Source organism: Drosophila arizonae, chromosome 5, assembly GCF_054131065.1.
Source record: "Drosophila arizonae isolate 15081-1271.41 chromosome 5, UAZ_ARI_1.0, whole genome shotgun sequence".
NCBI lineage: Eukaryota > Metazoa > Arthropoda > Insecta > Diptera > Drosophilidae > Drosophila > Drosophila arizonae.
The window spans coordinates 15,093,976-15,107,695 of NC_142925.1; the positions used below are offsets into that span (position 1 = coordinate 15,093,976).

At 35.8% G+C, this 13,720-nt stretch overlaps 2 protein-coding genes across 10 annotated transcripts; both read left to right on the forward strand.

Moving 5' to 3' along the window:
* The first annotated feature begins 298 nt into the window (after positions 1-298).
* IntS1 (integrator complex subunit 1) lies at positions 299-7,020 on the forward strand. Its single transcript, XM_018011037.2, has 3 exons — positions 299-1,740; positions 1,923-2,902; positions 2,967-7,020. The coding sequence occupies exons 1-3, from the start codon at positions 399-401 to the stop codon at positions 6,849-6,851; spliced, it is 6,207 nt and encodes a 2,068-aa protein (XP_017866526.1). The 5' UTR covers positions 299-398; the 3' UTR covers positions 6,852-7,020.
* Positions 7,021-7,590: 570 nt separating this feature from the next.
* Positions 7,591-13,284, forward strand: LOC108617503 (uncharacterized). Of its 9 annotated transcripts, none has more exons than XM_089471610.1 (6): positions 8,079-8,162; positions 10,116-10,205; positions 10,272-10,385; positions 10,534-11,161; positions 11,273-11,756; positions 11,956-13,284. In XM_089471610.1, the coding sequence occupies exons 2-6, from the start codon at positions 10,166-10,168 to the stop codon at positions 13,030-13,032; spliced, it is 2,343 nt and encodes a 780-aa protein (XP_089327736.1). In that variant the 5' UTR covers positions 8,079-8,162; positions 10,116-10,165; the 3' UTR covers positions 13,033-13,284. The 9 variants fall into 9 exon arrangements, with proteins under 9 accessions (XP_089327732.1, XP_089327736.1, XP_089327730.1 ...); XM_089471604.1 differs by lacking the exon at positions 11,956-13,284 and adding an exon at positions 9,672-9,788 and having other exon boundaries at positions 8,096-8,162; positions 11,273-11,909; XM_089471603.1 differs by lacking the exon at positions 11,956-13,284 and adding an exon at positions 8,218-8,291 and having other exon boundaries at positions 8,118-8,162; positions 11,273-11,908.
* The last annotated feature ends 436 nt before the right edge of the window (positions 13,285-13,720 follow it).

Here is a 13,720-nt window from a genome sequence, read left to right on the forward strand (position 1 = left end):
AAACATAATTTGGGTAGACAAATTTTATTCGATTGTTAACTCGATATATGACTTCTCTTGATTGTATAATACAACTTTTGCTTTTTTTTTAAAAAGGTAGATATAGCTATAAAAAATGTGCAGAATTTTTAATTATTTTAATTAATATTCTCTAATATTAGTAACTAATATTCTTACTAATATGCCAATTTTTTATTTTATTTAAACTTTAACTATGTGGGAATTATTTATATTTTATTGTTAATGTAACTAATAAATACCTTAGACAAACAAAGTTGAGAATTCAACTAGACGTTCAAGAACTAGTTCATGTTCTCAAAAGAGTTAGTCGAGCAATGTTTTTATTCTCGCAAAGAGTGAATTTCGTTGCGGCACAAGTATAAATAAGAGCATTAATTATGGATCGAAATAAAACAAATGCCCCGAATAGAGGCCAAAAGAAAGTATTGCTGGGTGCCGAACTCTTTGCTCTCGGTACCAAAAGTGGCCGCGATGATTCTAAAGGAAAAATTTTACCAATAAAAGGAATGCCGGGCTCCAGCGGCAGCTCGACTGATAGAAAGAGAGAAGCTTCAACGAGTCTCGGAAGTCATCCTAGTAAGAGATTTCGAGTTAGCCTTAAAGACGGATGCCCCGACCTGGCCACCACAACAGGAATTCCACACTACGAAATATGGGAACAAATCGCCGAAGACTGTGATTTGTCTAATGTCATAGAAACCATATATGCAGCAATTGAGCAAAATGACAATGAGCTCGTGGTACGCCTTATTTGTGGAATCATCAGGCACGCGACATCGAGAGATGCATCCAGATCCAAAGTGGACAACGTAGCGTACTTGACCTTGTTCTACCTGGCCAAAGTGCATCCTCAGTTCTTCAATAACGATGTCATTGCCTATGCACTTCTGTCCTTTCTGCGTCGTGAGACTAATGTTAAAATGCGCTATAATATTAACCTTCACGTCCTCTTTACAAACCTACTTACAAGAGGATTTTCCGATATATCCCAGTGGCCAGAAGTATTGCTGCGTACGTACGTGGATGATGCTGTCAATGAGCGATTTTGGGCAGACAACGATTACTGCGCGCCGCTGGTTAAAAATATTTGTGCCGCCTTCAAAACGCGAACTCCACACTTGAGTTTGCTGCGCTGGGACGTGAACACGACTGTAGCAAGTGGGCAATCGCATCGAGACAACTTCACTGTAGACGATGATTCGGGTGACAATTCAACTCAGAGTCTGGACGCTAGTCCATATTTGGAGGCAGATCAAGCAGCCGATGCCATTTGCTCCGTTAAGTCCAGATTTGCAGACAGTCTTGTGCAGAAATTAGTGAGCGATGCGATTCGAGATCAGCTAAATAAGCGCCAGCAACAGGATAATTATACAAGGAACTTTCTGAAATTTCTTTGCACCACTTCGGGCATAGGAGAAGTGCGCTGTCTCAGCATTTCTCGTCTGGAATTGTGGATACATAATGGAAAGCTGGTCAAATTCGCCCAGCAACTATTATCATATATATGTTTCAATATCAAAGGCAAAAACACCCAGGACAACGAAGTGCTCCAAGTGTTGGTCAAAATGCGACTAAAAACCAAACCACTTATCAATCATTATATGTCATGTCTCAAGGAAATGATACACCTGCAGCCAGATATCTTGAGCACAATCATGAAGCTTGTCGTGCAGAATGAACTCTCAAATACAAGAAATCCAAATAACATGGGAATGCTTGGTAAGTATATATTGAAATAATGTTAAAAATCTACCTAGATGATATATTTCATTAAATGATTTTAATTAAATATTAATTAATTTATTATATGATATAATTCAAACCAATTTTAAAGATTTTTTTTTTTTTTAATTTTGTTTCTACATTAATAAATTAATTATTAACTTAAAATCCCTTCACAGCGACGATGTTTCAGACATCACCAGATCAGTCGGCAGTTACGCTAGCTGAAATATATCAGGAATTTCTACTGCAACGCGATGATTGTTTGAGGACTTTGCGCGTTTTTCTACGGGAACTTGTGCGAATGCTACGCTTCGATGTGAATCTTGTGAAGTTTTGTAAAACCTTTTTAAGTGAACGAGAGGAGTTGACTCAACAAATTGAGCAATTTGATTTCAAGGAGAGGATATTTCACTCTGTGGTGGACATTGTTTGCCTTTGCATGTTTCTGTCGGCCACGCCACAGGCGCGCGAAGGAAGCTTATCGTTGAAAACGAATCGTGATGTGAAAAATAATCAAGCGCTAATTCGACTCTACAATCAGATGTCACAAATACAATTGGATTCAGTTTCCTGGATGTACGAGACCGTGCCAAATCTTTATAAAATCCAGGCTGCAGAATATCACCAGGCGTTGCATAAGTTGCTCTTACTTGACAATCCGGAGCAGTATTCGCGCTGTGACCAGTGGCCATCGGAGCCGGAGAGGGGAGCCATATTGAGAATAATATCGGAAACTCCCATTCATGAAGAGACTTTGCTAAGAATTATATTGATAGGCATAACAAAGGATATTCCATTCTCCATAGCAAACACATTTGACATTTTGCTGCTGGTGATAAAGCGGGTCTCCGGAATGAAAGCCACCGATTTCCCAGCAGTTCAAGCGAATAAATTCGACATCATTGACTTCCTGTTTAGCATGTCGGAATATCATCATCCGGAAAATATTCAGTTGCCGGAGGACTACGAGCCCCCAAAGCTGGCGATCATTGCGTTTTATTGGAAAGCCTGGCTAATATTATTAATGATTTCTGCCCACAATCCGTCAACATTTGGAGCATTTTGCTGGGATCACTACCCCACGATGAAACTCCTAATAGAAATATGTATAACCAATCAATTTAACAGTTTTGTTTCGAACAAGGATGAATTGCAGGTAAGCAATGTGAAATTATTAATGAATTCAAATTTTCTACAAGTTTTCGGTCATTTGCTTTCAGATAATTACTGTTGAAAGGGATCATATTCTTCAATTCGAAACGTATTTGGCGGCGCAAACTTCTCCACATGCTGTAATCACAGAAGAAAACGCAATTTTGATTACCCAGCTAATGCTAATGGATCCAATGGGAACGCCAAGAAAAGTACCAAATTTAGTTTTAGAGCAACTTAAGTTTCTTAACCAAACGTACAAATTAGGGCATTTGTTTTGTCGTTGTCGAAAGCCCGACTTGCTTCTAGATATCATACAAAGGCAAGGCACAACTCAATCAATGCCTTGGCTATCGGACTTGGTACAGAACAGCGAAGGCGACTTCAGCCATCTGCCTGTTCAGTGTCTTTGTGAGTTTTTGCTCTTCAATGCGCACAGCATTAACGAAGAGAACAGCCGCGATAAGGAGCTGGTTGACTTTATTAGAAATCTAATAATGGACTCCACCTACGACAATCACGTTGTTTGTGAAGTGTTAGATTATATATTTAGGCGCTTGTCCTCAACAGTAAAACAGTCTAGAGTTGCGGCTTTATCTGGTTTGAAAATCATATTCAAAAACTCTGGTAAATATGAAAACGAATGGCTATTGAAATCAATTCAACAAATTCCACATTTCTTGGAGGCCAAAATGTACATTATTCCCCAACTGCGAGCAGCATGCCAAGTCGAAAATTGCCCAGAGCTTATTATGGCGTATATTCAATTTATAACGAAGCATACACTTAATGATCCTGTTAACGAAATGCTGGATCATGTTATAGATATGGCACAATTAATTGTGGAGCGCAATACCATGTTTCAACATATAATAATTTCGCAAGAGGACTACAATCTTAACCCGGATGAGAACCGAATTCAGACATTGAAGTGCTTGTTCGTAATGTTCAACAATTACATTATCAAATTGAGAGAGTTCCATGAGCCCTACGAATGGACAGAATATCCAGATTTATTGATGGTTCAGTTTGAAGACGGTGTGCAATTGCCGCTCCATATAAACATAATTCATGCATTCATTATTCTCCTAACATATTCGAGCAGCAATATGCCCGAGTCTATACCAATTCTCGATTATTGGTTTCCTCCGGGTCGACCAGCGCCGGTAGCTTTCCTGCCAACAATGCCTCAAGAACAAATTCAACTGTTACCGGATTGGCTGAAACTCAAGATGATTCGATCATCAGTCGATCGTCTGATTGAAGCAGCTTTGAATGATCTAACACCGGATCAAATAGTGTTGTTCGTTCAAAATTTCGGCACACCTGTAAACTCAATGTCCAAGCTATTGGCAATGCTCGATACTGCGGTATTGGAGCAGTTTGATTTGGTTAAAAACGCTATACTTAACAAAGCATATTTGGCACAGCTAATTGAAATCCAACAAGCCCGAGGAGCTAAAAATGGGCATTATACTGTACAGGCACTGGATTTACATTCACATTCTCAAACAGTTCCCGATTTACCAAAAATTAATGCGTACACTCAGGAAGTCTTTCATCTAACCAAATTCGATCCAGACTCTGTTCAAAACGTCAGTAACCGGGATTCCGAAAAGGAGACCGTACAAATTCTACTTAAGAGTCCGAATCAGCATATGGTTACAACAAACAACTATCGCAATTTAATTCATAATTTATTGGATCTTGTAGTTTCTCCAATGTCAAATAATGCAGAATTCTTAACCTCAATATGCGAGGTTGTCAATGCGTCATTGTTGGACTATACACGTGCCGACACAATCAATATTAACACAAGCCGTGGTGCCTCGACTTTGCTAAGAGCATATTTCAGCTGTAAGTTGCCCAATGATAATTATCTCGTTATTGAAAAGAAACTAAAACAAACCATTCGAATGTCAAATCAGATAGGCTCAGCTTCGAAACAGGTTTTCAAAACAGAACTATTCTTAGAAAGCTTATTATTCATGCTGAAGAGTTCGTATCAATTATACTTTATAAAACGTAAATCGCAAAGTTCTCTCCAAGCGACAAAGAAAATAGTCCGAGAAATGATTGAAGACTTTGAAAATCTTAGCAATGATAAAACTATTAGCGACAAAGTCAATTATAATATTTTCAATAATGGATTATTCATAGATTGGCTTGCCGAGGCAGATCCTGAAATAGTATGCACAAAACTGTTAAAGGAAAGTTTTCTATTTTCCAATTCCTGTAGGGAGTTTAGATTTTTCCTTTTATCGCTTATCAATCATCAAACCAATTGGAGTACCATCGAAAGAATTGCGAAGTGCCTATTTAAGGATTATAAGCTTGACTACGATTTCAGTACCGTGCTAAACTATTTTGAAGCTCTGACTACAAATCCAAATCTGTGGAAAGGCAGAGATAAGTATATGTCGAAAAATGTGCTACCAAATTCATTCTTTAAGTTGGAGCCTTCCGAGCTAGAGGCCTTCGTACACTTTATTTTATACGAAGGCATCTCAGAGATTAAGAATGACACAAATGGAAACTATGACTTTAAATTGTGCTCGCGAATGAATCTTTTGTTTAAGCTGACTGAGAAAAACAAAAATCTAATGGTGAAAGTAATAGAGTACGTGGAGAAGAGTCAAATTACGGATATATTGAAAAACAAAATCCTGCAACAGCTTTACATTATGTATCCACGTATCAAGTTTATTAAGAACTGCAGCGCAGATGTGCAAAACAATAAACTGCAGAGCTTAAAGGGCTGTCAAGCTGACAAAATAGCAAATAATTTGATAACGTGCTTGGGAAGTTTGGTAGCCAAGAAGGACTTTGAAACATTATCAGCTGATACCGAATTGCTGCTGCGAAAGTTGGCTGCATCGCATCCTCTTCTGTTCCTTCGCCATTTGGGCGTATTATCTTCCGTTATGCAAGGTAGAGGACAGAATAGCATGAAAGCATTGCGCGAGGAATATCATTTCCATCGTTTCGTGCAGATATTAAGAACTCTGGAACTGCTGCAGCCAATGATTTTCGAAGATGCCTATAAAAATGAGATTCAAAGAACCCTCTCGTGCTATTTCATATTCTTTAAGCATCACAGCTCAGTAAAGGAGGCATGCCAAATGCTTGTGAAATTTGTGCAAATATTACAATCATATATCAATGTTAATCCTTCAACTGCATTGCAATTTATTGAGCAATATGTCGGAATTTTGACAGAATTGGCAGCCAGATACACGTCTATCGGAAAGCTGCAGGCTCTTGTGCAAGCTGTTGCTCTACTCCAGCACAAAACGAATACGTGCATAGAATTGGATGACGAGGAAGTGAAGGTGGAATATGAACTAGATGGACATTCTGAAACAAAACCAGCTACTAATAAAAATTTTGCCAATGAAATTGATTCCTTTGAGGGCACCAGTAACGCCCAGGATGTCTGCAGAAGCTCATTTTCAGCCATGACTCTTGGGTCCTACAGCAAGACGAATTTCACTGATGTTTCTCCACATATTTTGGACCTAATCAAAATCATTAAGCAATCTAATATTGAAGAAGTGATACTAGGGCCTCTGCAGGAAATGGAATGTCTGACTTCGAAGCGATTTGTGTTTATCAATGAGTTGTTTGAGCGTCTCTTGGAGCTAATATTTTCGCCCAGCGCTCAGATACGATCTATTGCCTTTATTATATTGATAAGACATTTGAAGCACAACCCAGGAAACTCCGATATCAATCAGTGTACTTTGAACGCCTATATTCAATGTTTAAGAGATGAGAATTCGTCCGTAACAGCCACCGCGATTGACAACCTGCTTGAAATATGCATATTGTTGCAAGAACACGCGGTTGAAATCTTATGTGTGGCATTTTCGCTTGGCATCAAATCTTGCCTTAATACAAACAATCAAATACGTAAAGTTATGCAAACATTAGTAATTCAGCTTGGATATTAATGTTTTTAATTTCTTTAACATATTACTTATATGGAAATATGTTAATAGATCCTTATATAATTCATGTATATGGAAATTATCATACTGAGAATGTTAAAAAAATAATGTTTAGACTTTAAGTATTAGAGTTTACGCTTTAAAATATATGTAAATTGTTTAAGACAAGCAACATGAATGCGTGATTTTTTTTTCTGATCATTTAATAATGGATACGGGGGTGGACAAAACGGCGAAATAGAGGAACTTAATCTAACATACCGTATTAAAGACTGTTTCAGAGTAATGTACGTCAGTAGAAAAGTCGGAAAAGTCCTCATTTCTAATTTCCACAGGTGAGTCAAGCAATATAAACTAGGGTGGACTCTCAAAACTTCACTCCATATTCTTTTTTTGCAACTCGTATTAGTATTTATCGATTCATACGCAAAAGAGCATAGCGTTATTTTGGGACGCAACAAGCAAATGCTATCGAAAATATCGGCGCACTACGATATCGTTATTTCGTAACGCAAAAAGCGAATCGGATTGCAAAACGCATGCAAATGCTATCGAAAATATCGGCGTGCCACGATATCTCGATAGCAAAATTGATATTTTCTCTAATTTGAATAAGGGATTAATGGAGGGAACATTTTATTCTTTTATTTACTGTTATACGATTATATCTTATTTTACTTAAGTTGTCTCTCTCTCTTTATGTACGATGATCATATGCAAAATTTGCACATCTCAAACCTTGGGAATAATATTGATTTATCTTCGTTCAGTAAATTTCATCAAGTTTTATTGACCTGCGTTTTGCGTAGGCTGATTCGAAGTCAAGGTTATTGACCAAATGCAAAATACAAAATAAAAAAAATAAACAATTCTTAAAAATATTCATAAAAGATATGCATACAAATTTGGGGCAGAAACATTTTTACATTTCAGTGTTTGTTTGCCAGTCTCGCTGTCTCTTTGTCCGTCTGTTATACAAAACTTATATAAAGCACAATATTATCAAACCAAAACAAACGATTTGATTTGTTTGCTAAAAACTAACAAAATACGGGTACTCATGCATTCATTTTTTAACAAGTAAAATATTTATTTTAACATATAAATATATATAATTATAAAACAAAATAAATATTTAAATAAAAATAAAATAAATTGTTTAAGCTAACCAATTCTGAAATGTAATATATAATTTATTATATAAATAATTTTAGTTCAAATCTTGAGTCACCCTAATGTCCAAACATTCATATGTAACTCGATCATTGCATTCTTCTGTGTCTTAGGAGCTGCCACCTGTGTACATTACCTTTAGTAAGCAAATATTCAGTTTTTATTGGTTTCTTCTAAATTTTATTGGTGTTTTCAGTGTAATATTATTTAAATACATATTATAAATTTAGAAAAAAAAGAAATCTAATTGAGTTGAAAGTAAGAAGAGAGGTAACTTTCATTCATGGTCATTTACAAAGTGTGAATTACTTTTACTAAATTATCAACTCTAAACCAGATTTATTCGTTTATAATCTAACTATTCAATGAAAACAAGTGTTTTATGTGCATAATTTTAATTCATTTTGGTTTATTTACCTGCATTCACACATAGATACATAAATACATACATATGTACGTTGCTTACCACCAATTGAACCATGCACACACACACACACACATCGATCCACCCATGCACACACACGCATACACACGTACGTTTGTTATTCTCTGTAATGTGTGCGCGCATATATAGTATATATACATTCACTTATGTATTTTGCCACTTAGGTAATATTATGTTGCAAACGGTTTTGCTTTCTAGCTTAGAGCAAGTGTAAATTAATTTATAATATTAATTATAATTAAATAATCTGAAATATGAAAGTAAAGTCGTTGACGTTTTCTATAATTGTTTCCGTGTTAATTAAAAAAATTAAATGAAATTTTGTGTGTGTTGAAAATGTGATAAACTGTGTCTGATGAATAGATACCCTGTACTAAAAATTGTTTGAATCGGTATTTTGTTTATTTCAAAACATTTAATACGATAATGTAACGTCCAAATCTGTGCTAGCACCAAAACCGAAGAGTTTATTGTGTATGTTATATTATTGTCAATTAAGTTTTATAAAGTTTTTGTGGGAAATATGAAAAGCTACAAAAATTCGGAGGCTTCAAGGAATTTCTGGAATTTGCATATAAAATGTTATGTGTTTAGCTTTTGGGTTTGCGAAGCTATGTCTAAAAAAAACATTAGAAATGATCGATTTTATCGATAATAAGATAATGGCAAGAGATATCGGTAGCAAATAGTGGCAAACTGTGCGTGTGAGGTCTCTGTTAATTTCGAATTTCAAGTTTTTGTTACTCGTTTGGCCGAACAGTCTTAAAGTGAGTTATAATGAGGCGTGCCAGAGGTTTGCCTCAACAATTATATGACGCCAGCTTTACAATTGTGGAATACGGTTTGCAACTAGCCATGCCTTAAGTACCACCCGCATTGTTTGGCTTAAAATCAGGTTTTGTGAAGGTTGCCATTTTATTTCTAGCCTTAGGAAAAACGTATATTTCTTTGTTATTAAAAATAACTGCTACTTAAAAGATTATAAAAAGTGGACTAAGAACGTGTGCATGGTCTTACGCTTGTCGTATAAGTTTGTTAGTTTTCAATTTCCACACCCCAAATTCTTTCCATTCTATCTTCTACTATGATCTGACCATCAAAAATATGCTATAGGGAAATATCTTTTAGGGATCCACATAATAGAATGTAGCATCATTAATGTCATCGTAAGTAATAACAGGAAAAACTATATTATCAAATTACAGTGGACCGAGAAGGCCCTAGGCAAGAGGAAATCAGGAAATAAACTTTTTCTGATCAGGATTTGCGGTCTTCTTAATGGAAATGTTGGTGCATGGATGCAGTAATAGATCCTATCACCCGTATGTAACAGAATATATATACATGAGCTTGTAAAGGCAAAGTTTGTTGATCACGGGAAACAAGAGTTTCCTTTAAGTCTTTTTATTTTTGTCTGATGCCTCTTTACAGAATACAGAAATGTCTGTTTTAAATTAAATTCCAGTTGATATAATTTATTATATATTCGCCACACACATATATATTTAAGGCATTCTTAAGCAATTGGTATATGGTTTCTTAAAAGGGTATACAGATTTTAGAAAATTCTAAAATATTTATATATTTAATAGATATATTTAAAATTAAAAGCTTCAAGGTAAAGATTTTAATTGACGTCTTTTTTTTAGATACGATCATTAACCAATGAGCCGCGTCCCAGCGGAATAAATGCATCAAAATGACGTATCTTTTATTTCTTATTTTGCTTGCGAACTATGGTAAGTAATTTGTTTCATATTTGTTTACAGAATTAATATTTATAATGAAATTAATTTCCGTTACAGCTGCCTGTTCTGATGTTCCAAAATTAACACAAACTGTTTATGGCTTCTTGGATTTTACAACAACTATTGGCAATACTGTTATGGTCTTCTCGCCGCAAAGCTCTCCTCTACTCGGTAAGTTTGTCTGGAATCTAAGTTCCCAATAAATAACTGAAAGTTGAATAGGAAATGGGTCTAAATACCAATCCATATATATAAATAGATCAGAAGAAGCAAGAAGATTTCATATATTTCATATATTTCCCATTCAATTCCATTTCAGATTTGACACCTCAGAAACCTGCGAAGCCTGTGGATATTATTGACACCAAGCCGCATGTGCCGGAAACTAAAGACAGTAAAAATGGCATAAGTCCAACTCCGCTATTGAGCTCAAGTCTAAATGAACAACCGACAGCGAATTCTACGATTGCTATAAGCAGTCACATAAGTTTGCTCAATACGCCAATCAAGTCAGTTGATTTCTCAGAGTATGCTTTGCTTTCGCGGCAGCCGGAGGAGTTCGCCGAAGAAACATTTCGCTTGGTTAATTTGAATACACGTGCCGATCATTCCAAGCGCAATAATTATGGCAGCTCAACGGGCTTGCTGCAAAGGAAAAAGGATAGTCTAAGTCGAAGCTCAAATACCCCATCAAAGGAAACGGCAATCATAACTGCCAAAACGTTGGGCAAAACTTCACAAATTTATCAGCCAATTTCGAGCACTGAACGAAGAAGCAAACCTCGCCACACTTCGACAACTTCAGCTCGAGTACTGAAGACTGTGACGCCATCTCTGCCAAATTACAAGACGCCCGTCGAATCTAACCATGTGCCTACCAAGAGTACTCGTAAAAATAGTCGGGTTTCAGGAGAAAAAAGAAAATTATCCAGGAACAAGGGCAAGAGGTAAAATTATATATATCATATATGAATATATCATATATGTATTATGTATAGTTATATTATCATAGGATCTTCATTACATTTTATATTATTTATTTCATTTATTCTTTTCAGGCGGAATAAATCGACGCAGTCGTCTATAATTCAGGTCACGCCGTCCCAGGTGGAGACAAGTTCTCGTCGCTCATATAGAACCAAAACGAATCTGATTTCTGAAGATAATAACGTAACAAATTTCAGTCCGAGTACATTGAAGCTGAATCGTCGTCCAGGCCGTTGGCAATATAAATCATCTCCAAAGCCAAAAGTGAATATCAGAAAAAGCTCTCCGAATATGGCCAGAAGTGAACTACAAACAGAGGCTCTCAAAGAAATTGATCCGCTCGTGGAACCAGTTGAGAACAACCCGCAAATTCAAAAGACCATTGACCTCAACAGAGATTTGGATGCTGTTGGCTCACAAAACACAATTGTGCCCGACAACGATGTGATAAAGCCCAATAATTTCGTGCAAACTTTAAATGTCGAAATCTCAACTCCGAGCAATTTTGAAGATACCTACTATGAAATTGCCACCATCAAAAGTCCATACGTTTTTCAGGAAAGTATACGCTTTCTATTAATATGTATTTAATAAATATTATTTATATATAAATCTATGTCAGTAAGGCGAATGAAAATATTCTCTAATATTTTAAAGAATTTTTTTATAAACCTTAATTAATTTATCTTTATATACTTTTTTGTTATATTTGTATACCCAATTAATTAAGAATTTTGTTTACCTTTTTTTTCTACAGGCTGGGCTTGTGAAAAAAACACGATTTGTCACTGTAACCTCGACATTTGAGAAAACACTTAAAACTGATCATATTGAGGAGTATTCGGAACACGATGGACCTTTAACTGAAAACATTTTGGAGTCTACAACTCAGACGGTTAAGCCATCAATGGATGGAATTGTTACCACCTTGAAGCCTATTCATTATACAGATAGCCTTGAAACACCGGAACTTGAGACAATAACGGAATCGTTTTCATTCACCCAAACCAAACTGAAGACTCAAATTTTGCCAATCATTAATGATAAGCTGAACGAGACTTCGCATATAACTTTAGTGCAAACTTACGATTATACAAGCTTTGTAACTGTAACTCAGACGATTTCGCCGTTCCGCGATAATTTTGTTCCTGCCAAAAACTTTAAAGACTTCGAGGGCATTTTGGATGAGGCAGGCTCCGAAATTAACTTGGATCTTGAATTCGGCGATGAGAGCAACTCTGGCCAGTTTGAGGCTAAGCCGAATGCGAATGGTATCTCAAATGTTACAAATGCGATAAATCCTGTTGACTCCGAATTGCTTAGTAAATCAGAAATCAAACCAGAAATATTAGGCCAACCTAATAGTGTTATAACTACCACACGTCCAATCATTAAGATTGATACAGTTTGGGAATCGTATGTTATACCTCTCGTAAGGGGTACTGAAAGTATTCTAAGAACGTTGTCGAAGTCTGTTGGGGAGGTGAAAAAAACTGAATTTGTCACTGAAGTCTCTACAATTTCCTTGCCAGTGCCACCTATGTCACAATTTCCATATTCCATAAATCCCTTCTATAATCCTCTATTGGGAATTCCACAGCCTCAATTAATCACGTCTACTTCTATTTATGAAACGCTCATCACAGCCACGAGTAGCAAAGTTCTTAAGCTAACATTTGGTGCAAGAACTGCTTACACTACCTTATTTTCCACCTCTGTTGTTCCCACAGCAGTCTCGAAACTGGTAACAGCTACGATTCCCATTCAAAACTCTGGATCATTCCAAAACTTCTATCCTCCCCCATATCCCCCATTCGCCTATGTTGGTTAAAATGCTCGAATTTATTGTTTGTCCAAAATACAACAAAAATTGAATAATACTCTTAAAAGTTAAGTACTTACAAGGTTTGGTTTCTCATTATTAGGGCATTCAGACTAAGTGAAGTTAGACGAATTTCATTAATACAATGTACAGGAATCGGATTACCGAGCTATCAACCTAAAATACTGTAAAGCGTGTAACGCAAAAGTTGTTTTTTTTTTTTTTCACGAAAATTTTTTTAATTATTTTTCTACATTCAAACACATTTTCCAAACACATGAGTATAAGAAATATATAGATTAATATAGAATTCACGCATATCTGTATATGAGGCTTAGCCATACAAGTTGTTGACTATTTCGCAAAATTCGGAAACATACGCCTCCGAAACCCTAAACAAAAATCCATGTGAAACATTTACTTCATTTAATGTCTTTTATTTTTCATCAGTAAAAGATCTATATGATTTATCACATGTCATCATCAAATTTAATTGATATAGTACATAATTGAAAATCAATATTATTTTTCATAGAAAACATACTCAACACATCAAAATTAAAATAATATTGCATCACAACAAAAAGAAGATAAATGTATAATAAAATAAATCGGTACTTTCGTCAAGCTTCGGAAAAGCTTAAGCTCTTCACTACTCCAAAAGTAAATTGAAGTACACCTTATTAAATATTGAATT